General features: G+C 35.3%; 1 protein-coding gene across 1 annotated transcript in view; it reads left to right on the top strand.

Moving 5' to 3' along the window:
• The window catches only part of BRIP1 (BRCA1 interacting helicase 1), a 110,052-nt gene extending 85,999 nt beyond the window's left edge, over window positions 1-24,053 (top strand). Inside the window, 5 exon segments of the mRNA XM_054574815.1 lie at window positions 9,708-9,820; window positions 18,727-18,809; window positions 21,890-22,179; window positions 22,181-22,232; window positions 23,227-24,053. Of these exon segments, the coding sequence (XP_054430790.1) occupies window positions 9,708-9,820; window positions 18,727-18,809; window positions 21,890-22,179; window positions 22,181-22,232; window positions 23,227-24,053 (1,365 nt within the window).
• The last annotated feature ends 319 nt before the right edge of the window (window positions 24,054-24,372 follow it).

The following is a 24,372-nucleotide window of genomic DNA, read 5'->3' as shown; positions in this document are numbered from 1 at the left end:
GCTAATGTGAATGTGGACATGACCTCCCAAATAGATCAAAGACTAATCTCTTTGACAGTTACAATATGGCAGAGCTTGCCATAAGCCTTTTGCTGCTGCACGTTGAAACTATTTGTTTGGAAAGCATGCCTGAGGAATGAGAATGAGTTTATAAGGATGAGCAGGTAAAGTAAAAGGTTGTCTTTTGACATTTTAGCTAATCCCTTCCAGCCTTTAGTTTACTTAACATTTAGGCTGTTTGCTGGCAGGAGAAACTGGCTTTTTCACATAGGCTTTATGCCATTTTAAAATGGGCATTGATTTTCATGCCTCCTAAGTGTATAATGAAATATATTCTGGTGTCATTAAAAAGAGGTATACTGGCTCTCTACTTTTCCAAACCCTTAGTTTTGCTTTTTCCCTAAATAAATATATACCCCCTATGAAAAATTTTTAATTAATTTTTAAAACATATTTCTTAAATTATAAATATTTCAAAGTTAACCTTTATATATATTTACTTTCAAAAGTTTTTTCTTCTCATCTAAATTAATTTCAATAGGTAAAATATTGGCACTATTTTTAAAGCCATTTGGATTTTATTTTTTAAATATATTTTATTGATTATGCTATTACAGTTGTCCCAATTTTTCCCCCTTTGCTTCCTTCTACCCAATACCCCCTTTCCCCCCAGCAATCCACCACTTAGTTCGTGTCCATGATTCATGTGTACAAGTTCTTTGTGTACTCCATTAACTATACTGTTGTTAACATCTCCCTGCCTATTCCGTACCTACCAATTTGTCATCCTTAATCCCTGCATCTTTTCTCCCATTCTCCCCATTCCCACTCGCAACTGATAACCCTCCAAATGATCTCCATACCTATGATTCTGTTTCTGTTCTGCTTTTTTGTTTAGTATATTTTTTAGAATCAATTGTTGGTAGTTGTGAATTTATTGCCATTTTAACGTTCATAGGTTTGATCTTCTTTTTTTAAATAAGTCCCTTTAACATTACATATAATAATGGCTTGGTGATGATGAACTCCTTAGTTCTTCCTTGTTTGGGCAGCACTTTTTCTGACCTTCCATTCTAAATGATTAGCTTTGCAGGATAGAGTAACCTAGGTTGTAGGTCCATGCTTTTCATCACTTTAAATACTTCTTGCCAGTCCCTTCTAGCCTGCAAAGTTTCTTTTGAGAAATCAGCTGACAGTCTTAAGGGAACTCCTTTGTAGGTAACTCTCTGCTTTTCACTTGTTACTTTTAAGATTCTCTATTTATCTTTAACCTTTAGTATTTTAATTATGATGCGTCTTTGTGTGGTCCTCTTTGGGTCCAACTTGTTTGGGACTATCTGTACTTCCTGGACTTATATGTCTATGTCCTTCACCAGATTCGGCAAGTTTTCTTTCATTATTTTTTCAAATAAATTTTCAATATCTTGCTCTTTCTCTCCTTCTGGCACCCCTACCTTTGAATGTTGGTACATTTGAAGTTGTCCCAGAGGCTCCTTATTCCATCCTCATATTTTTTGGATTCTTCTTGCTTCTTGCTGTTCTGACTGAATTTTTTTCTCTCCCTTGTGCTCCAAATCATTGACTTGATTCTCGGCCTCATCCACTCCATTGTTGATTCCCTGTAAATTTTTCTTTATTTCACTTACTATGACCTTCATTTGCCAGGGTCTTTTCTATGCTGTTGAAGGACCCAATGAGTTCCTTGAACATCCTAATACCAGTGTTTTGCTTATCTCCATTTCATTTAGTTCTTTTTCTGGAGTTTTGTTTATCTCCATTTCATTTAGTTCTTTTTTCTCGAGTTTTGTTCTGTTCTTTTCATTTGGGCCTTATTTCTTTTCCTCCTCAGTTTTGCAGCCTCCCTGTGTTTGTTTCTGTTTATTAGGTAGAGCTGCTTTGACTCCGTGTCGTAGTAGCACGGACTATTGTAGGAAAGCACACCCATAAGTTGGAAGGGGTGGAGCCCTAGATAATCGCTGTGGCAGGGCAGTCCCTGTGAACTAGGGTGTTGGAGTCTCAGATATTGTGCAGCTGCTTTGTGACTGTCTTGGGGAGGGCTCAGAAAAAGGACAATGGCTGCTGCCTGAACTCTGAAGTTTTGTCCAGGAGGAAGCTGTCCCCCAGATGCCAGACACTTCAGTTTCTCCCATGTATGCAACTGATGCCCTTCAAGCTGCTGCCATAGTGCTGCAACCGAGACAGAGTGAGTCTGAGTAAGTCCCAAGACCTTTGCGGGACCTTTAAGAGGAGACACCTGAGAATATTGCAGTTTCTTCCACTGCTCCCACCCCCACTGACTTTTACAGCCAGAGTTATGGGGCTTATCTTCCTTGACTGGATGGTCTGATGTGGGGCTGGGCTCCCTTACTCCCAAGATATCCCTCCTGATTTTTATCTAACACATGTGGGTGTGGGACCTTGCTTTGTGTCTTGGCGTGTCTGCCCCCCTCTACCTGTCTGAATGAATGTGACTTCTTTAATTCCTTGGTTGTCAGACTTCCACGTAGCTCAATTTTCTTACAATTCTGGGTTATAGTTATTTTGCAGTTTAGATGTAATTTTTGTTGTGGTTGTGCAAGTAGGTGAGCTGTGTTTACCTATGCCTCCATCTTGGCCAGGGCCTCATTTACTCTTTGCCATTTGGATTTTAAAGAGTGTTTGAAAATTTACAAGAAACTGATATGATATATTTATACATAAATTAGTTTATTTTAATGAAAAATAAAAGACCAAGGGAAGATAATATAATTTTGTTTATTTAATCTAATAGTTGCTATATCATCTCTATTTTCTTTATAACTAATACTTCCTAAAGCAACTGTTGTAATGGGCAGAATGACTATAATAATGTATTTGTCTGAATATGGTTTAGGAATTTTTGAAAATCCTTAAGTTATTATATATGACAAATGATAAATGCCAGATTAGGAGAACTAGGGGGATACTGTTAAAGAATATAGAGAAACTACTTAGTAACATTTTGAGAGATAGGCAGGAAATATATATTTTCCCAGCTGGCTAGTATTGTTAGAACATTTTTTCTAAAATATTTTTAGAAGATTATTTAGTATTTTATTTACTATTTATATTTTTAAAAACACAGTTTGTGATACAAATAAAAGTTTATTTTATATTCTAGTTATAAAATTTTAATTTAGAAATGTGACAGGTGTTTGTAGGTGGATATATAATAAAATTTCTTGTCTACCAATTTGAAAGCTATTTGTTAGAAGTGCACTCTTCTGCTTTCTCTCCTAAAGCATGCCTTTTGTGTAAAAAGGATAATAGTACTATAGATTATTGAAGACTACTTTTCTTGAGTAGTTCTACAACTTCTTAAAACAATAAGTTAATTTATCTTCAAAGTCCAAAATTTTTTGCCAACAAAATAACTCATAGCTTTAATTAGGCTTGTACTACAAAATATACTTGTCCAGGAATACTGTATTGGGAAATCTTTAAAAGCTAAACTGAAAGTAGCAATTCCTGCTGTTTCTCATTGGATTAACTAGTTGCCACGAATTGTAGTCAATTTCTATGAGTTTACATACTAACAGTTTGTTATTGGTGAATAAATTGCTATCTTTGAATTCGAGAACCATTTTTTATTTTATTTTAATTAGATTTCCTTACTCATCCCATTTTTAAACATGAAAAATAAGCCATATCAGAACTGACTTACCTCAGATTACTTGAGGAAGCAATATAGTGCCTTGACTCTAGAGTTTTCACTCTTAAGAGAACAAGCTCTAGAGAGAGACAGACCTAGATTAAAATCCCAGCTCTATATCTTACAGCCTGGGTGATGTTCAATATGCTACTTAGTCTTTTAAACCTTACTTTTCTAAACTGTAAAATGGGATAATAATATCTACTTTTTAATTGTTGTGAGGCTTTAATGAGATATATAATAAGCACTGTACTGTGCACAGAACATTATAGGAGCTCAATAGATGTTACTATTTATCATTTATCATTAATAAGATGTTTGGTTCTCAACTTTTCAGATTTTGACTTTCTGTTTAGCTTACTCATTGTCAATTTCTATTCTTGGTTTATAAATTATTCTTTTAACATGGATTAATCCAAATTATCTTCCTTAAACTTCTTGTCTTCTCTTGGTGGATTTCTGGATTGCTTCTCTCAGTGGCTAGAAACTTTGGAGTAATTTTTTATCCTTTTAGTAAGCCCCACATCTGCATTGTCACTTAAGTTCTTGTAGTTTCACAATGTTACAAACTGGGTATCTTTTCCATTCCTTTTGCCTTTCCAGGTAAGGCCCTCTACTCTTGCATCAAATTCATAGCATATCATCATTCCTCAACTCCACTTACTTCTGAATGCTGTAACCAAAGTTAATATTTTAACACTTATATTTACTTGGTGTCCATTTACACTCATATCTTTTCCTGATCTTTGTAAGCTCTTAGTAGGCAGAAAATCTTTTAAATTCGTCTTTGTATATTTAGTGCCTTTCACAGATGCTGTATACACAACCAAAACTGTAAATATTGAATTGAATTGAGTGTTTCTTTAAGCTACCAAACTTTCTTACCATTATATCAATTTTCTACTTTAAATGTTATATTTTTAATGTTTCTACAACATTCTTTTTTATTTAGTTTTCTTTGTTATGCTTTAATGAGGCATAGTTAACTCTGTTATTTTTGAGAGCTGCTTAAAATGTCTCTATTTTCATTGATTTAGTGTATGAAAAATTAAAATCATAATCAATAATTTCCTTACACTCAGAACTTGCATTTTACTTTTTATAGGAGAGCTTTTTACAGGAAAAAGCTTATTAACTTACATATTTGAATAGCTCAGTCTGAATTCTATATAGCATGTATTCTGACTTTGTATAAAAGTAGTCCGCTTGTGGGTCTTTTGTGAAGACCAGATGAAAGTTGGGTTTGTAGTATTCTTTGGTGTGACACTGCTTTTAATAGGAATGTAGTTTATGCCCTGTAATTAATTCTGAGTTTCTTTGAAAAAGCGATATGATTATAAGATCTAATTCAGTGACTAGATAGCAGAATTTATTATGAGTACTTTTCCAGCAAAGTAGAAGTTTACTTTAACAGTCTCTGTTGGTTAGTCCCTATATAGAAAATGAATGTGAATTCAATCACTCAGAAAAGTGAGAGATTCTTCATATCTTTTAATAAGTAGAGCCTTTGAGGCAATAAATAATGCATCAAATGCATTAGTATTGTTTCAACTCTGAATTTTACATGTGATTAGATCACTACTGACTGCTGTCATATGCTTTGATTCTTCTACATCAGTCCCTTTGTTGTTTATGAAGTTGTTTTGTTCTCATTGATATTTCGTTGCTTCTATTGATCTGCCTTAAGATTTACTAGCTAATTCTTCTGCCTTCTCCAATCTGCTGTTAAGTCGATCCAATGAATTTTTACTTCTGTTACTGTTTTTTTAAGGTGTAGAATTTCCATTTGGCTCTTTTTTGAGATCCCCCAAAGTTCATTAATTAAACCATATGTTATTCAGTTTTTTAAATATGTTTAAGTAGCAGTTACTTTAAAGTCTTTGTCTGCTAATTCTAACAGCTGGGCCCTTCCTAGACTGGTTTCTATTGACTAACTTTTTCCCCCTTAATTATGGGCCACATTTTTCTAATAATTTTTTAAATAATGTATGCAGGACATTACAGCTGGTACATTATAGTGATTCTGGAGTCTTTCATTCTCTGAAGAATATTGCTTTTTGTGGGGAGGTTAATTAGTAGTTGATCATCTTAAAATTATATGGGCACAATTTGACAACTTGTTAGGGGAGAACTAGTAAGAGGTCAAAGTATACAGTCTTTGAACTGTGTGTCCCCTGTGGGTCTTGTCAGGGTTTGGTGTAAGTCTTTTGGCAGGCTGGTTTATAATTGATGTTGCTCTAAACTGTGGTTCTTTTTCCTAACATAATACCTGACTCTGTGTGTGTGTTGTGTGTGTGTGTGTGTATTTTAATACATATTATATATACATATAATATAATATATGTGAGTTCTGTTCAGAAAGTATCTAGCCATGTCCTATGAAAAAGAGACATTTGTTGAAGGAGATACAAGAAACATTGTACATAGGACAATGACGCCTTAGTCATTGGGTTACCAGCCTTTTCATTTTTGGTGACTTTCCTTCATAACTTAACATTTCTCAGATTTTGTTACTGATCATGTGTATGAGTTCGTTGTATATTTGATGACAAAAATCTTTTCTCCAATTATTTTTTTTGGATTTTTTCTTTTAATTTTTAAATCATGTTTATTCTATTTCAATTGTCTCAATTTTTTTCCCCCTTTGCCCTCCTCCACCCCTGCTATCCCCCCCCCCCGCCACAGTCCATTCCCATTCGGTTGTCCATGTCCATGGGTCATTCATACATGTTCTGTGTCTAGTCCCTTCTCCTTCTTTCCACCATTGTCCTTCCCCACCCCTCTGGTCACTTTCAGCCTGCTCCATGTTTCCATGCCTGTGGTTTATTTTGTTTGTCAGTTTATTTTGTTGAATAGATTCCACTTTTAGGTGAGGTCATATGGTATTTGTCTTTCACTGACTGGCTTATTTCCCATAGTTAGCATAAAACTCTCCAGTTGCATCCATGTTGTTGTAAAAGGTAGGAGTTCCTTCTTTTTTTTTTTTAATGCAGATTGATTTTATTTATTTATTTTTTTAAATGTCAAGTCCATTATAAAATATTAAAAAATTTAAACCCATTATAAAGTCTCAGCAATTAAAACAACAGAACACCAACACAGAAATAATCAAGTAGATCAATGAAATAAAATGAACATTCTAGAAACAAACATATATATCTATTTAACAATGTAATATATGATTAAATTGATATTTCAAATCAGTAGAGAAAATAAGGCTTCTGCAACAGATGAGGTGCATGAACCACTATTACTTGAAATAAAACAAATATAGAGCCCTATTTCACACATTGTACAAAAAATTTTCAGGTGAGTTAAAAATCAACATGTAAAATCTAAGGAGTTTTAGGAGAAAATACAAAATAATATTTTCTTACCCTGAAGTAAAATCTTCAAACTTGAATCTATAAAGTAAAATATTGACAATATGACTATATTAAACATTTGAGACTATATAGTAATATACATATAAAAAAAGTTAAATGACAAGTAATAAAATAGAAAAAAATATTTGCAACACATCTGAAAAAGGGTTAATAGTTTTGTTTTTAACGGAAAAAATTCTACAAACATTTAATCAAAAAATGGATAAAGAATACCAAAAAGCCACTTAAAGCTTTTTTAAAAATAATAGAAATAAGGAAGAAATATACAGAAACAGATTTAGTTTCAACAAATAATAAAGTAACAAAATAACACATCATTGTCACAATCAGATTAATAAGTATTAAAAATATGGGTAATACCAAGTATTGGTGACTGTGAAAGGAACTGGGTATTCATAGACTCTTTTTCTTCATCTTCTAAAAGCAGTCCCTTTAGCATGCCTTGCAGTGCTGGTTTGGTGGAGGTGTATTCTTTTAGCCTTCTTTTGTCTGGGAAACTCCGTATTTCGCCTTCCATTTGAATTGAGAGCCTTGCTGCATAGAGCAGTCTTAGTTGCAGGCTTTTGCTTTTCATGACCTGGAATATTTCTTGCCATTCCCTTCTGGCTTGCAGTGTTTCTGTTGAGAAGTCAGCTGCTAGCCGTACCTCAGGGCTCCCTTATATGTTACTGATTCTTTCTCCCTTGCTTCCTTTAGGATTCTCTGTTTGTCTTTGATATTTGCCATTTTAATGATGATGTGTCTTGGAGGGGGCCTCAGTGAATTCCTCTTGAATGGGACCCTCTGTGCTTCCTGGACTTGTGGGACTTTTTCTCTCCTCCAATTAGGGAAGTTTTCCTTCATTACATTTTCCAACAGGTTCTCTATCCCTTCTTCCTCCTCTTCTCCTTCTGGTACCCCTGTTAGCTGGATATTATTATGTTTCAGGTTGTCCTGCCTTTCCCTCAACACCTCTTCATTCTTTTTGAGTCTTTTTCATTTTCTTGCTCTTCCAGGGAGCTTTTTTCTGTTATCCTCCAGGTCATTGATTCAATCTTCAGCTTCATCTAGCCTGCTTTGGATTCCTTATGTTGTGTTTTTTTCTATTGTGTTCTATTCAGAAATTGTATTCTTCATTTCCTCTTGTCTCTTATGGATAGTTTCTATGTCCCTTTTCATGCTGATATAGTTTGCAGTAAGTTCCTCATAGTTCCCCTGTAGTTTTTGGTAATTCTCTCTGAGCTCACTAAGCTCATTGAGCTTCCTTAGAACCGTTGTTTTGAACTCAATATCTGATAGTTTACTTGCCTCTACTTCATTTATTTCTCCTTGTGGGATTCTTTGTTTCCCTTCGACTGGGGGGTGTTTCTTTGTCTTCCCATTATTTGTGAGACTCTTCTTTTTTGCTTTCGCTTCTTAAAATGATTGTCTTGATTTCCTGACTTTGTAGTGTGAACTTCTATGGTAGGAGACCACTGTTTTCTTTCTGGATCTGCCTCTGATGATGTCAGATGTTGACTCTCTTTGGCCTTGGGCAGTCTGTTCAAGACTTCCAGGAATCTACTGTTCGTGTCTGTCTCCTTCAGCTGTTAATCTAGTCACTCTGCACTCATCAGGCAGGCTTAGATACAGGGCAGGGCAGAGTCCCTCCTGACGGCAGGGTTATTGGGTCCTCTCACACTGCTGCCGCTCAGGGACGTGGCCTGCCTGAGCCAGACGGCTGCTGCCATATGGGGGAGGAGCCAGCACTGGGATCCCGCCAGCTACTCTCTCTGTCCTCTCCCCAAAGCCTCTGTCTCCAGTCTCTCCTCAAGTGTCTCTAGACCACTCTGCGCCCCCTTTAGCTAGGGATCTACTATCTGTGGCTGCCACTCTGTACTCAGCAGTCAGACTTTAGCACTACTGGGCCGGGGCCAAGTCCTTCCTGGGGGCGAGGCTGTTGGGCCCTCTCACACTGTTGCCAGCTTAGGGGAGTGGTCTGCCTGAGCAAGATGGCTGCTGTCATATAGGGGATGAGTCAGCACCAGGATTCCACCGGCTACTCTGTCAGTTTTCTCCCCAAAGCCTCCATCCTGTTCATCCTGTTCATTTATTTTGTTTTTTAGATTTCACATATAAGTGAAATTATACGGTATTTGTCTTTCCATACCTGACTTATTTCACTTAGCATAATACCTTACAGGTCCATATATGTTGCCACAAATGGTAAAAGTTCTTCTTTTTTATGATGGAGTAATATTCCATTGTGTATATGTACCGCATCATTATTTCCAAGTACATTGAATGTTCGTAGATTTTATTGTATGTGTATTATTTCTCATTATGATTTATATCATCACACAGAATTAATTATATGCATGTAGGAATTTAGGGAATGTAAGGGTGAGTAGATGACTTAGGATGGTGAACACACAACATAATATATGGATGAAGTATATTCTAGAATTGTACACCTGAAACCTATAAGTTTTATTAACCAGTGTCACCCCAATAAATTCAATACAAAGTTTAAAAGTGAGAAATATTTTAAATGAACTGAAACAAATTTAGTATTGAAAGACAAAATTTCTCTACCCTACTAAAATGATGTTTGAAATGTTTGAAGTTAATATGATGTTTTAAAATGAGCTTTAATTATCTACTCTGTTTGTATTGTATTTTTAAATTATTAGGTTGAACTAAAGCGCCAGTATAATGACCAGCACTCAAAATTGAGAGGTCTTTTACCTGGTCGTCAATGGTATGAAATCCAAGCATACAGGGCCTTAAACCAGGCCCTTGGTAGGTAAGTGAAGTGAAATTTAATATAATGTTACTGTAACTTTATCTGTGAGCAGGGCTCTCTTGAGAGATTGTCTTACTACTTTACTCCTTATAATAAATTTGATAGAATTTTATTTCACTACAACCCTACAAACTGGTATATTTTCAATGACAGTTGTTATCAATGAAAGTTGAAAAGAATCACTAAAATAAATAAAAACCAAAATAAAACTTAATTTGATAAAGTTTTAGGTTAAAGTTCTTGATTGTTCAAACAATGAATGTCACACAAAGGTGTTCAGTAAATGTCTATGGAAGTGTACCACCAAGCAAGACAGTTTCTATCTTATGACCATCAGGCTCATGGTGATTTTATGGGTATAAAACAAACCACTCAAGAAGGATTAAACCAAATCATGCTCGTGATACTAAAGAATTAATACCAACTAACAATAAAATATAATTATAATAATCCTTTTTCTAAGGATTTTGATTCATTAAGATTTTTACTTTGTGAAGCTGGTTTTTAAATCACCATTTTATGCCATAATTTCATATTATAGGATCCCAGCAGTTAGCTTATAAACACTTTAATTATTAGATTTTTAATAACCGAATGTAATATTTTATATTCTCTGTTTATGAAATTGTAATTATTTTAACTGTTTAATATTTTTTTTTCCTGTGAGGCTGTGAGGCTTTTAGATATATCAAATAAAAGAATACAGGTTAAGAGTAAAATCATGAAAACACAACCATCTGACATGTTTTCAGTTCAGCCAGAAGACCCATGGATAACCATTATCTGACCTAGCGAAATTCAGAATTTAGATTTTTTTTTCAAGTATCTTGTCCACTCACATTAGCCCATTTATATATAAGCAGACCAGGATGCATTTAAGTTCAGATTTATATATAGCTGATGACATAGGATTGCAACAGCTGGATATAAGTCCCAGAACACATTATCCCTTCGCTCCCCATTTTTTCAGATTGCTATTTTGTAGATGTTTCACTTCAAACTGAATGATTTAGTTCTGTGGTTAATGTACTGACATCGTTAAGCTATTTCCCTTCTCTGCCTAGGAATATCATTGATACTTGGCATCAAATTGCACAGCAAGTTGGTTTTTAGGCATTTTACCTGCTCACTTTGTTTCTTCCTGTTCATTAGCCTGTTTTGTTTTGTTTTATTGGAATTTTAATATTCAGCAAATAGTTTTTAGGGGACCCTAAATCCTTATTTAAAATTACTGACTTATTTTAGAAAAGTATTCTTAGTTGATTATATTTCCCTTTGATATAAGCAATGCCTTGAATTTCAAGAAACCATTTGAAGCAAAAGTATAGTTATGTGGCACATGACAAAGTTTTGGTCAGCAATGGACCGCACATACGAGGATGGTCCCATAAGGGTATAGTGGAGCTTTTCTGTAAGAAATGGAAGGATACGTAGTTCAGGAGGACTTTTTTTCCCTCTAATTGGAGCTTATCTGTGGGGATTGGAATAGATTCTTTCAGACTGACAGCACCTCAATTTTGAGTGCACAGATTACAGCCCCTGACCTGTTTCAGCACAAAGGAGCCTTTCCCCCCATCACTACATATTAAAGGGTGGTGCAGCCCTCCCAGATCTAGCTTGATGGTCTTCAGAGTTCATTGCTAGACATTCTTTGTTGAGGACCTGAAAGCCTGTACTAGGACACAGGTCCACAGGAGCTATCAGAGCAAGAATTAAGTGCCGCTGCCACTTTCGCAAAAGCTTTGTGGGAGTATGGAGCCGGACTATGCCTGTGTTTTGGAAATATTTTCAGATTGTAATAATGTAAAGCATAGATAAGTTTTATTTCTTCTATCAGTTCAAAGCCAGAGAGAGCCCTTTGTACCAGATAGGCTCAATGGAACCACAAGCAATTTTCCAAAGTCAAAGTATTGAGTTCCCAGTTCTATATCCTCTCCATGTTATGCACCATCTCTTTCTCTCTCTCTTTCTTTTTTTAATGACAACTAAAAGTTTCTAATCTGACTGATGCTCCAACATGAAATAGCAAAAAACCACATGGCCATGGCAATCCCTTATGTTCCTTTTCTTGCCATCTTGATTTCTTATTCCTATTGATTCTCAGGCCACCTTTCACTCCCTCCTGACAGTTAACTATTAAGGTGATATACACCTTACCCAGCCAATTTCTTCTTGATAATTAGTCCAAACCACATCCCTGTTCATGTTGATATTCTATTTCTGACCCTGCCAGAGGGAAGCAGGGGTAGAACAGTGTTTATAAAGTACACAGTAGTGTACAGTAATGTCCTAGGCCTTCACAAGTTGCTCACTACTCAGTCACCAACTCAGAGCAACTTCCAGTCTTACAAGTTCCATTCATGGTAAGTGCCCTGAATAGATGTATCATTTTATCTTTGTTACTATTGTTACTGTATCTCTTTTTGTTTACATATGTAATACAAAAGTATTTGTGTCACAGTTGCCTACAGTATTCAGTTTAATAATTTGTTCTCAGGTTTGTAGTCTGGGAGTGACAGGCTATATGATGCAGCCATGATTTGTACAAGTGCTCTCTCTGATGTCTGCAGAGTGAAAAAATCACCTATTGATGCATTTCTCAGAATGTATCCTTATCGTTAAGGGATGCATGACTATACATTTGTATCTCACTTTATCATTTATAAACCTTTTTATATATACCATTGTGAGAGATGAAATTACTTATTAACATCACACAGCTACTAAATGGGCCTTAACATCTTGGTTCCACCTATTTTTAAAACCTCAAGACCTGTTTTTCTCATCTTTATACCTTACTTCTATCTACTAAAGTTCACACTATTAAACATAATGTCGCTATTAAGCTATTAAACATACCATATCCTTTCATTACTCTCTGTGTTAGGGTACAAGCCACCATACAATTAATTTGGCAAGTATGCCAGTTAAAACCTAGTTGAAAATCATGTCCTTTATGAAGATTCTTTTTACTTCCCCAACTAAAGTTATTTATTCTTTAGGAAACCCATAGCATTTTATAAACTATATTATAACATATATCTCACTGTATTATAATAACCTGTTATTTCTCTGTCTCCTTCCCTAAACATGTATTATACATTTTTGCATTCTCAGCAACCATGTCCTAGTTTGGGGCATAGATGCTCAATTAAAGTTTGTTGAAAAATGCCAAGTTCAGTGCTTGTTTTCATTATACCATACTGGTCAAAGAGCTTCTAGAGCTTCCAAACATACTTTTCTAAATTTAATGAAAAGCATGAGTTTGTGATCTTGATTTATAATACTGTAGTTTTAGTATTTTATTAATTAAAAAATGATTAGCTCAACTGTCATTGTACTGATTTTAAGGGAAACAGTATCAACAAGTAACAACTTATAAAGAAATGTGTCCATTTAAAAATCAAGTAAATATTTTACATCATTTGATAAAACTCATAATGTGTCTTGATTGACATAAAAGGTGCTTATAACTCAGGCACTCTCTTTACAAGGGATATGTCCAGAGGGTCTAAAGTAAACAGAAACAAATTGTGTTTAAAAAGTGTTATCTTTTTTTTTTAAGGCCACATGGGACTATTAGAGTACTTGAAGTAATATAAGTCCATGAAATGTAATAACAGCCTTTGGGAATATACCAGATGGTTTTGTGACCAGGTTATAACTGCACTATGAATTTCCTAACAGGTCTGCTTTACTAAAAGTATAATCTTTGTCTCAAGTGGGCATAATTCACTTGAGCAAGGCAATATGAAAACAATGGAAAATGAAAAGGTGAAACCTTTTTTTCTGAACCATTTTGTTAAATTGAATGCTTTTTTTCCATAGGGCAGTTTAAATATATGAACTAGAACCAAAACAAAGTAGCATCCTGATTTCCTATTGATTTTCAACACTGTTCTATAATATTGGCAGCATCCATCTTCCCATTTTGCCCAATTTTAGGGTCTGATTCTTCAACCCATGAAATACTTAACAATTATATTAAAGAAGAATGTCATATAAAATTTAGATTTTTTTTGTCTCCATGGGGAAAAAAGTCAAACATTTATATTAATTTTCACCCCCTCTCAGAATCCCATGATGATAAAGGAATAAAAATGTAAAACTCACAAAATTAAAAAGCATGGGAGAAGAGAACAACAGTATGTGAACAAATTTTGAACAGAGATGTCAACAAATTTTGAACACTGGAAAACAGATGAATGATTAAATGACTTAGCAAGCAAGAGAAAACTGAAATTTAAATCTGTAGTCGTGAAAGCTAACAAGATCCTCCAGATTTGGACATGAAAAAGCTTAGAGCTTGGGGGCACTCTACAGTTTCAGTTAGAGTAGGTTTTAAACACAAGAGGATCAGTAGTAAGTTAGTATGAAAATAGTTTGACAGTTCCATTCCCCACCCAGGCTTACTCTCTGGAAAGATTAAACTGGAGTTTGTATATTCTTCAACCTCAGGTACAGCTAAGATGTATTAAAGATGAGGGTTAAGAAAAGCCTACCTACTGACTTCTGGCCAAGATGGAGGTGTAGGTCGATACACTTTGCCTCCTCGTACAACCAAAGGAACCAAAGGAAGGACAAAACAAATGTAAAAACAAAAAATAAGTAGAACTACCAGAAAATTGAACTGTATGGAAGTCTGACAATCAAGGAGCTAAAGAAGAAACATTATTCCAGGCCAGTGGGAGGGACAGAGATGGGCAGCTGGGGAGGATGCGTGGCAAGGCTGCAGCTGAAGGACAAGGAAGGCAAGGCAGTGGGTGGCGGACCAGGAGGTCCCACATTTGTGTGCAGATAAACTGTGAGGAACAGCTGGGGAGCTAGACAGACCACACAATCCCGAGTTCCAATGTGGGAAAAGAAAGCCTCAAAATCTCTGGAGGTAAAAACCTGTGGGGGTTGCGGCAGCATGAGAAACTCCCAGACTCACAAGAGAGTCTGTTGGAGAGACCCACAGGGTCCCAGAATGTACACAGACCCACCCTCTCAGGAATCAGCACCAGAAGGGCCCAATTTGCTTTTGGGTAGTCGGGGAAGTGACTGAAAACCTCTGAGTGCCAAGCAAGTGGCATTGTCCCCTCTCAGAGCCCTCCCTCACATACAGTGCCATAATGCAACGACCTGGGTTGCCCTGCCCTGGCGAATACCTAACACTCCACCCCCTCCAATGTGACAGGCACGCTGAGGCAAAGAAATATGGCCCAAATGAAAGAACAGATTAAAGCTCCAAAAATGGAACTAAGCCATGAACAGATAGCCAACCTATCAGATGCACAGTTCAAAACACTGGTAATCAGGAAGCTCACAGAAATGGTGGAGTATGATCGCAACACAGGAAAAAGTGAAGGCTATGCAAAGTGAAGTAAAGAAAGATATACAGGGAACCAACAGTAAAGGGAAGGAAACTGGGACTCAAATCAACAATTTGGAGCAGAAGGACGAGATAAACAATTCAACCCGAACAGAATGAAGAAACAAGAATTCAAAGAAATGAGGAGAGGCTCAGGAACCTCTGGACAACTTTAAATATTCCAACATCTGAATCATGGGGGTGCCAGAAGGAGAAGAGGAAGAGCGAGAAATTGAAAACTTATTTTAAAAAGTAATGGAGGACTTCCCCAATCTGGCCAAGAAAATAGACTTCCAGGAGATCCTGGAAGCTCAGAGAATCCCAAAGAAGTTGGACCCAAGGAAGCACACACCAAAGCACATCATAATTAAATTACCCAAGATTAAAGATAAGGAGAGAATCTTAAGAGCAGCAAGAGAAAAGGAGACAGTCACCTACAACGGAGTTCCCATAAGACTACCAGCTGATTTCTCAAAAGAAACCTTGCAGGCATGAAGGGGCTGGAAGGAATTATTCAGAGTCATGAAGGGCAGGGACCTACATCCAAGATGACTCTATCCAGCAAAGCTATCATTTAGAATGGAAGGGCAGATAAAGTGCTTCCCAGACAAGGTCAAGTTAAAGGAGTTCATCGTCACCAAGTCCTTATTATATGAAATGTTAAGGGGACTTATCTAAGAGAAAGAAAATCAAAACCTATGAACAGTAAGATGACAACAAACTATCAAAAACTGAACCTAAAAAAACAAAAACAAACTAAGCAAACAACTAGAACAGGAACAGAATTATAGAAATGAAGATCAGAATGGAGGGGGGAGAACAGGGGGAAAGGTACAGGGAATAAGCAGTGTAAATAGTAGGTACAAAATAGACAGTGGGAGGTTAAGAATAGTATAGGAAATGGAGACGCCAAAGAACTTATATGTACAACCCATCGACAGGAACTAAGGGTGGGGGGATGCTGGGGGAGGGGCAGTGCAGGGTGGAGGGGAATAAAGGGGAGGAAAAAAGTGGGACAGCTGTAACAGCATAATCAATAAAATATATATTAAAAAATAAAAATAAAATACTTTTTAAAAATAAAATAAAACTTTTTTTAAATAAAAAATGAAAAAGAAAAGTCTACCTACTGAATGTGATAACTCCCATCTCCTTATTCTTCTCAGTTCTGAGTAGGCTAACAATCAATCTTGTATCTCCAAAGCAGGAAAGTACAGTATTTCTCTTTAGGGAAACTGGCCACTCCATGAATAAAGGCCTACAAGATAGTAACAAAGTGGCCCTATTCCTACCAGATTACCTTCCTGCAAAGCCTCCAAGCCTGTAAGTCCCACCCAGGTAGGCCAAGCTGCCAATCAGCATTTTAGTGCCTTACTCTTACATGAGTCCAAAGAGCCTTGAGATATTCAAAGAATATCTGTAACATGAAAAAAGAAACCAAAACAATAGCAAAATAATACCAACAAAACAAAATAGCATAGAAGAACGTATAGAAAACAGAAAGTGCAATTGAACAGTGATTACCAAACTTTTTTATAAAAGGTCAGATAATATGCATTTTAGGTTCTTTATGGCATAAATAGTCTGCCTCCATCTTCTTTGTTTTTAACCCTTTAAAAGTATAAATACCACCCTGGCTGGAATGGCTTAGTTGTTTTGGGGCATCATCCCCATGAAGTGAAAGGTCTCCAGTTCAATTCCTGGTTAGGGCACATGCCTGGGTTGTGGGCAGGTTCCCAACTGGGACGTGCACAAGGGACAGCCCATTGATGTTTCTCTGTCACATTGGTGTTTCTCTTTCTCCCTCCTGCCTTCCCACTTTCTCTGAAAATAAATAACACCTTCAAAAGTACAGGTGCCATTTCTACCGTGCAGACTGTACAAAAACAAGATATGGACCAGATTTTCCCTGTGGGTTATAGTTTGCTAACCTCTGGATAGAAGAAAACTTAATAAAAAAGGTGAGAGATAAGATAGTGCCTCCATAAAAGAAGAAATGAAAATAAGAAAAAGCTCCCAGACAGTAATGTGATAAAACAAATTTTAAAGGCAGAATTGGGCTTAGAAGATAAAATTTAAATTTCCCGATTAAAAAAAAGGAAAGTGAAAATAAGAAAGAAGCCAGGGGGCGAAAGACAAATACCATATGATCTCACCTATAAGTGGAACCTAACCAACAATACAAAGATGCAAGGAAAATAAGACCAGCAACACTGAAAGGAAAAGAAACCAACAGAGACAAGAGGGAAGGAGGGAGGGGGCAAGGGAAAGTGGTCGGGGGTAGGCAGAGACAAATGTATTTGAAAAAATAAAAAAAATTAATAAAAATAAGTATAATTTAAAAAAAGAACTAAAAGAGGATCAGTATGCAAGAGCCAACTTCTGATATGATCCATATGAAGAGACTAGAGAAAATAGAGGAAAGAAGCATTATCAAAGAAATAATTTAAGAAAAATGCTCAGAATTAAAGGACATAATTTTCTGACTGGAAGGGATCACTCAAGCATCAGTAAAGTGGGAAAAAAGCTACAGAGCACTTCACTGTGCAGGTTTAAATTATCTGAGATTAAAAAAAAAGGTCTTAAAACTTTCCAAAGAAAAAAATATAGGTCTCATACAAAAGATATGGAATCACAATTTAAGCAGAATTCTTGAAACCAACACTAGAAGCTAAAAGACAGTTGAAAATTATCTCCAATTTTTTTAGGGTAATTTTGGACTTGCAATCTAAGTTCTATACAACCCAGGTGATCCATAAACTGTAAGACAAAAATAAAGCCTTCAGTGTGCAAGGATGCTATAGCATTTGCTTCAAATGCGCACTTCCTCAGGATGCCACTGGAAGATAGGCTCTGTCAAATGAGAGGAAATTCAGAAAGAGGAATATCAAGGATGCAGGAAACTGGAGCTTCAATCCAGAAGAGAGGAAGCGGATTCACAAAACCAGGCAGGAGGGGAAGCTCTGTGATGACAGCTGTGCAGCAGTCCCATCACGGCCAGTCCAGATCAGTTTCTGAGGATGGAGGGCTTGACAATATAGAGGAGAATTTTTACGATGTGACAAAGTTTGGGAACTAATTAATGATAGAAAACATGGACATCAGCCAAAAAAAAAAAAAAAAAATGGAGATGGTTATTACCTACAGGGAAGACAAAAAATCTTGTATAAGGAGGGAAATGTAATCATAGTGCACCATGTAACTCACCTTTATAAATGGTAATTAATTGAATATTGATTTATACAAGAATTGTGATATAACTCCATTGGAATGGAAAGGTGATAAATACATAATTTATAAAGGTCAAAAACCAAGAGTGGTCATAGCAGCAGCAGCAGCAGCAGCAGGAGCAAATAGTAGTAGTAGAAATGGTAGTTTCTATAACCTTGTTTGTAATAATGAGTTGGATTAAAGGAATATATGTTAGTTTGATTAAAGGAATATAAATCAATGACATGTCATTGATTTTCTCAGTATTCTATCTGTCCCATTAGAAATTTAGCTCATCTTCAAAGTTATGTCTATTTTACTTTCTTCCTATTTTTTTGTATAGATGTATTCGACATAAAAATGATTGGGGAGCTCTTATTCTAGTGGATGACCGCTTCAGGAGTAACCCAACTCGATATATATCTGGTAAGATTCTCAGCTGGGCTTAGAGTAAGAATTAATAACAGTGTTTAGTGACTTCTATTTTTAAAGACAAAGAATTAGAGAATTTTTAAATTAAATGTATTGGGGTGACATTGATTAATAAAACTATATAGGTTTCAAGTGCAAGTGCACAGTTCTATGATAGATCATCTGTATATTGCAATGTGAGAACTTGAATATTTAGGTCAAACATGGAAAATTAATACTGACTGAAAATCTAGCCTTTTAATGCTTACAGTGTTTGCAAAAAATCTTCTTAGCGGAGAATCTGGTTAGTTATCAACATAGTATCAACTTAGGATCCCTCAGTTTCGTAGAATGTGAGATTTGACTCAGTAACATAATAATTTATTTAGCATTGTCAGGGAAAAAGCTGTTATACAGAAACAAATTTTCTAAGAAATACTAAGTTTTTACATTTAAGCATACAAGCACATCTGCTTTGGCTACTTAGGGTTCTTTATTTCATTCTGGGTTATCTTGAAGTTGTTGCTGTGTTAGTTGGTTTGCTTAGAAATGCTTCAGTTACTACAGAGTTTATGTTAGTAAGAGCTACTGTTTTCTAAGAGGAAAAACACCATTGCATGCTGCAAAATCAAATAGATGGTCATTTTTCCCCTACTCAAATGAACAATGGTACAAAAGTTATATGCATTTAGTAGAAAACATACTTTGAATTTTGAATTTTGATCTTTTCCTGGGATAGTGATATGCAGTAGGATATTCTCTGGTGATGCTGGGAATTATACAATAGGCTTCATGTTAGATGATTTTACCCAACTATAAGCTAACGTAAGTATTTTGAGCACATTTAAGGTAGACTGGGCTTTGGTAGGTTAGGTGTATTAAATGCATTTTTGACTTAACGGTATTTTCAGCTTAGAGTGGGTTTATTGAGACATAACCCCATCATGAGTCAAGGAGCATCTGTAGCTTTCATTTTGCAGTAACACAGTCCCTTTAGAGGCAATGCCAGGAATACATTAGCTATTAAAGGACTGTTTGAATTATTTGCATCTCTATTGTCTTCAGTGCTACAAAGTTCATACCATACTACAATGAAAAGATGCTAACTTAAATGTTTCAGATTAGTTGTCTATGGGTATGGTATGGACTATACTTTTTCCATTTCAGAACCTAATTAATATATTTGGTTTGATATCAAAACATACCCACCTGGATTAAAGCAGCAAATGCTGCTTTATTAGTCTTCTTCCCTTTGTATGGAAAGCAAGCCATTGTGCTTAGGTCAAGACATAATTAAAAGCAAAATGTTAAGTGCTTATGTTTAGTCAGCAGGTGGAGCTCAGATTCTTTCAAGTCTCAAAAGCAAACTGACATGTTACACTGAAAAGGCTTACTTTGATTACCAAATAGTCAAAATGGAAGAGGTAACTATAATAAAAAAATTTCTCAATTTTGGAAAATTTCATATTTTTATGTGGTATAATTATTTCCTCCTAGCAACCAAAAATAAAGAGCTTTAAAGGAAATGTTTATTCACTTTTTTTCTTATTTTAAAATCTAGAACTTAAACTTTTACCTTATAGTTCAGATTTTTTGAGAGATTTTTTTTATTCAATATTTTTTAAATTATTTCTGTATGGTTTTAATTTATTTTTTCTGAGACTTAAAGTGTGAAACCTTTTCTTATCTAGGCAATAAAAGCACAACACAAATTTCTTTTGATGACTAATTTCTGTTTAAATTCAGTTTTTCTAAATATAGATTGATAGAAAAACTCCATTAAAACAACAAACTAAAGGAATGTATGTGAAATAAAAGTTTAGTAAGTAGTTCAAGTTGCTTGAAGCACTGTCGTATCTTTCTCTGAACATAAAACATCATAGTAACTTTTTAAATTACTTAAAAAAATGATAATTTTACTAATAGCAGAGAACATTTATTTTCTAAAAGTTCAAATATCTGATTTTGAATTTCATTCTGAAGAGAGTCATACTATAAAACACCTTAACCCTGGCCATGTAGCTCAGCTGGTTAGAGCATCATCCCTATACGCCAAGATTGCTGGTTTGATGCCCATTCAGGGCACATAAAGAATCAAGCAGTGAGTGCTCTCTTCAGTAGCACATACACTGAAAGAATCAACCAATGAATGCATAAATAAGTGGAACAGCAAATCCACGTTTCTCTCTCATGCTCTCTTTCTCTCTCTAAAATCAATACAAAAATAATCACCTTATATTTAATATGGTTCATTTTTATGCAGTTTTCATATGCCACCGGTCAAATTTTGTCCCTTACAGTGTCACTATTTATATATTTTAAAAACAATGTAGTATTTAGCCCTGGCTGATGTGGCTCAGTGGATTGAGTGCCGGCCTGTGAACCAAAGGGTCGCTGGTTCGATTCCCAGTCAGGACACATGCCTGGGTTGCAGGCCAGGTCCCTACTTGGGGGCATACAAGAGGCAACCACACATTGATGTTTCTCTCCCCGCACCGTTCCCTTCTCTCTAAAAACAAGTAAAATCTTAAAGAAAAACAATTTAATATTTAGAGGGGACATGATTTGTCCATAAAAAAGAGTTACTCCTTTTACCATCCAGAATAGTTTAAGGCATATTTGGAATTAGGGGAAAAGAGGAACAAAAAATCCTGTGAGACAGGATTCTTGAACTTATTTTTGCAAAGGGAGTCAAAGTTAGAAATTCGGAATGCAAGACTTTGTGGTTCACAACTTCTAGTTTCCCTACGGTTCAAAGGCAGGCAATTTTTGTAGGAAATTGTGAAATTAAATTTGCCTTATTCTTATTCCCCAGTTATTCTAAACTGACAAATAAAAATCCTCCCCCCTTACTCTATTCCCATTGCCTCTTCTCTCTCTCCAGTTGACAATCATTGCATATAAAGAGAAATGTTACTGGTATATGAACACCTTGTACATATGAAGGTAAAAAGGCAGGAAAAGTATAGAGAACCATTCTATATATTCTAAATTCTAGATTACTTTATTAGAAAAATTATCCAAATTTTTCTTAGTACATAATATCTTAATAATGAAATAACCAAAGTTTTTCCTTGGGTTTACTTTTCTCTTAGGACTTTCTAAATGGGTGCGGCAGCAAATTCAGCACCACTCAACCTTTGAAAGTGCACTGGAGTCCTTGGCTGAATTTTCCAAAAAGCACCAAAAGGTCATTCCAAAAGCACCGAAGGTATCCAAAGAGAACAGAAAGTCTATACAGGACAGTCAGTCTACACTTGAAGTGCCTTGTTTGAAGGACAGTAACTCAACTTATTTATTAGAAACAGCAAGTCATCTATCACCAGAGAATCCTAAGGAAGGTAAAACAAAACTGTGTGTCCAAAAACCGTGATGTCCTGAAATCAATAATTCAAAGTTCTTCTCTACCAGGTGACATCACCTCCAGAAAGGATCAAAGTATGAAAAGTTCTGTCCATTCACATTTGGTAGTATCTAATTTCTAGATCCTTCTCTTACATGAATTTCTTCGTTTAGGGAAATGAAAGTCATTTTTTTCTAAATGAAAAAAATAATAATATTTTCAAATATATTAAATATGATGGTCTGTATCAGGGATTGGCAAACTATGGCCTGTGGACCAAGTTTGGTCTGCTATCTGTTTTTATAAAGAAAGTTTTGTGGAACAGTTATACCCATTCATTTGTGTATTGAATACAAAGGCAGAGTTGAATAATTGTATGTATTACACTAGGCCAGCACAATTGAGTAGTTGCAACAAATACAACATGATCCCCAAAACCTAAAATATTTACTGTCTGGCCTGTGATAGAAAAAGTTCGCCAACCTGTAGTTTATATCATTGGATATTATTTCAATTGTTTTAATTCGTATATAATAGTAGTTTAATATATCAATTTTTAAACATTTATTTTGTAATATATTCTTCTAATTGCAATAAATGTTATAGTGAATTCAAGGTCATTATATTGGTTATCAGGAAACCTAGGTTCTAGGCCAAGTTTGATTACTAACCAATTTTATGTCTTAGTTTTTGTAGTTGTCAGTTTCCTTAAGGGAATTAATCTAGGTCAGTCACTACTTAGTGGATTTTCAAGGCAAATGGTTACATACTATTCCCTCCTTTACTCAGTCCTCTTCCTCTTTCTTTTTACCCCTCCTTTTCCCATTCACCCCTGACTTTCACAGTGTGGAATTTGAAATTTTACCATACAGCATTGTAACTTGGGTTAGGAATCATTGGAGACCTAGATTCTTTTCAGAGTTAATATTTTGTGTTTTACATTCTAAAGTCGAAATCCTGCTACTATTGTTTGTGTACTCAAAATTATGTGTCCTATACAGTTATTGTAATATTTCTAACAGAATTACTTCAATAGAACAATTATGTTAGGAACAGAAAGTTAACATTTTTAAATTTTTGTATTCATAGATGATCCAGTATTATTGGAGGAGTCTGGCGAGGCAATGCAAGAAGAAAACATTGTGTTTTCCAGATCTTCAAGCCCAACCTTCAACAAACAAACAAACAGAGTTAGCTGGTCTAGTTTTAATTCTTCAAGACAGTGTATTACTGGTAAAATTCTGACTGCAGCACCTAAGTTGATGTCATCAGAAGACTCTCATTCTTCCACTTTCAAAACAGAAAAGGGTTGTGAAACTGGTTTGCCACTCACTGATAAATCTGAGTCCTCATCTCTAGGAGTAAACCCCTCATTTGAACCATGTCCTCAGTCAGAAACTGTTATTCCATCAATAAAGATTGATGCTGCTCTTCTTAAAAATGATCATTCCAAACAGCTACTCTGCTGTGAAGAAGCCCTGGATCCAGATGTTGAGTTGTCTCTAGTAAGTGAAGAAGACAAACTTTCTACTTCAAATAGAGATTTTGAAACAGAAGCAGAAGATGAATCTATCTATTTTACACCTGAACTTTATGACTCTGTAGATACAAATGAGGAAAAAAATGAACCAGCTGAAACTGGTAGAAATAATTCAAATTGTATTTTAGCTGAAGATCTTTTTAAAATTAGACCTATGAAAGAAGTAGATTCAGCTGGGGAAATGAAAGCTGAGGATTGCACGGACACAAAGTTAAATAGAGTCCTGCATATTAAAGAAAGTAAAGTTGATGACATTGGTAGCAATATAGAAACTCATAACAACCAACTGGAACTGGAGGAAACTCATGAAATTGAGATAAACAACTTTAAACAGTCTCCTTCCAAAAATAAAGGTGTGTTCCCTGGTGTTAGGTAATAATACTTAACTGTCAAGCTATAAAAATATGTTGTTGGATTTATATTAAACTTTATTATAAATGACATTTTATACATGGCTAAGAGGTATCTTTTTTTGCAATATGAGATATATTTTTTACTTTAATTCATTATCATTAGGGTTTTAAAACTATTACATTCAGAAATTTAAGTTTTACTATTCTTGAGCCTTGATAAAGTGATTCATATAAAATATTTTCCTTACCTAAGTGCAATTCAAAATCAATCTAAAAGATACATAGTTTCTAGGGCATTTTAAATTTTACATAAATATTTATATTTTGTAGTTGTCTTCATCC

This window comes from Pteronotus mesoamericanus, unplaced genomic scaffold, assembly GCF_021234165.1.
Source record: "Pteronotus mesoamericanus isolate MK-2021 breed Mesoamerican mustached bat unplaced genomic scaffold, CSHL_Meso_final contig_269, whole genome shotgun sequence".
Taxonomy (NCBI): Eukaryota; Metazoa; Chordata; class Mammalia; order Chiroptera; family Mormoopidae; genus Pteronotus; species Pteronotus mesoamericanus.
The sequence above is the reverse complement of the archived record's forward strand: the minus strand, read 5'-3'. Positions and strand labels throughout refer to the sequence as shown.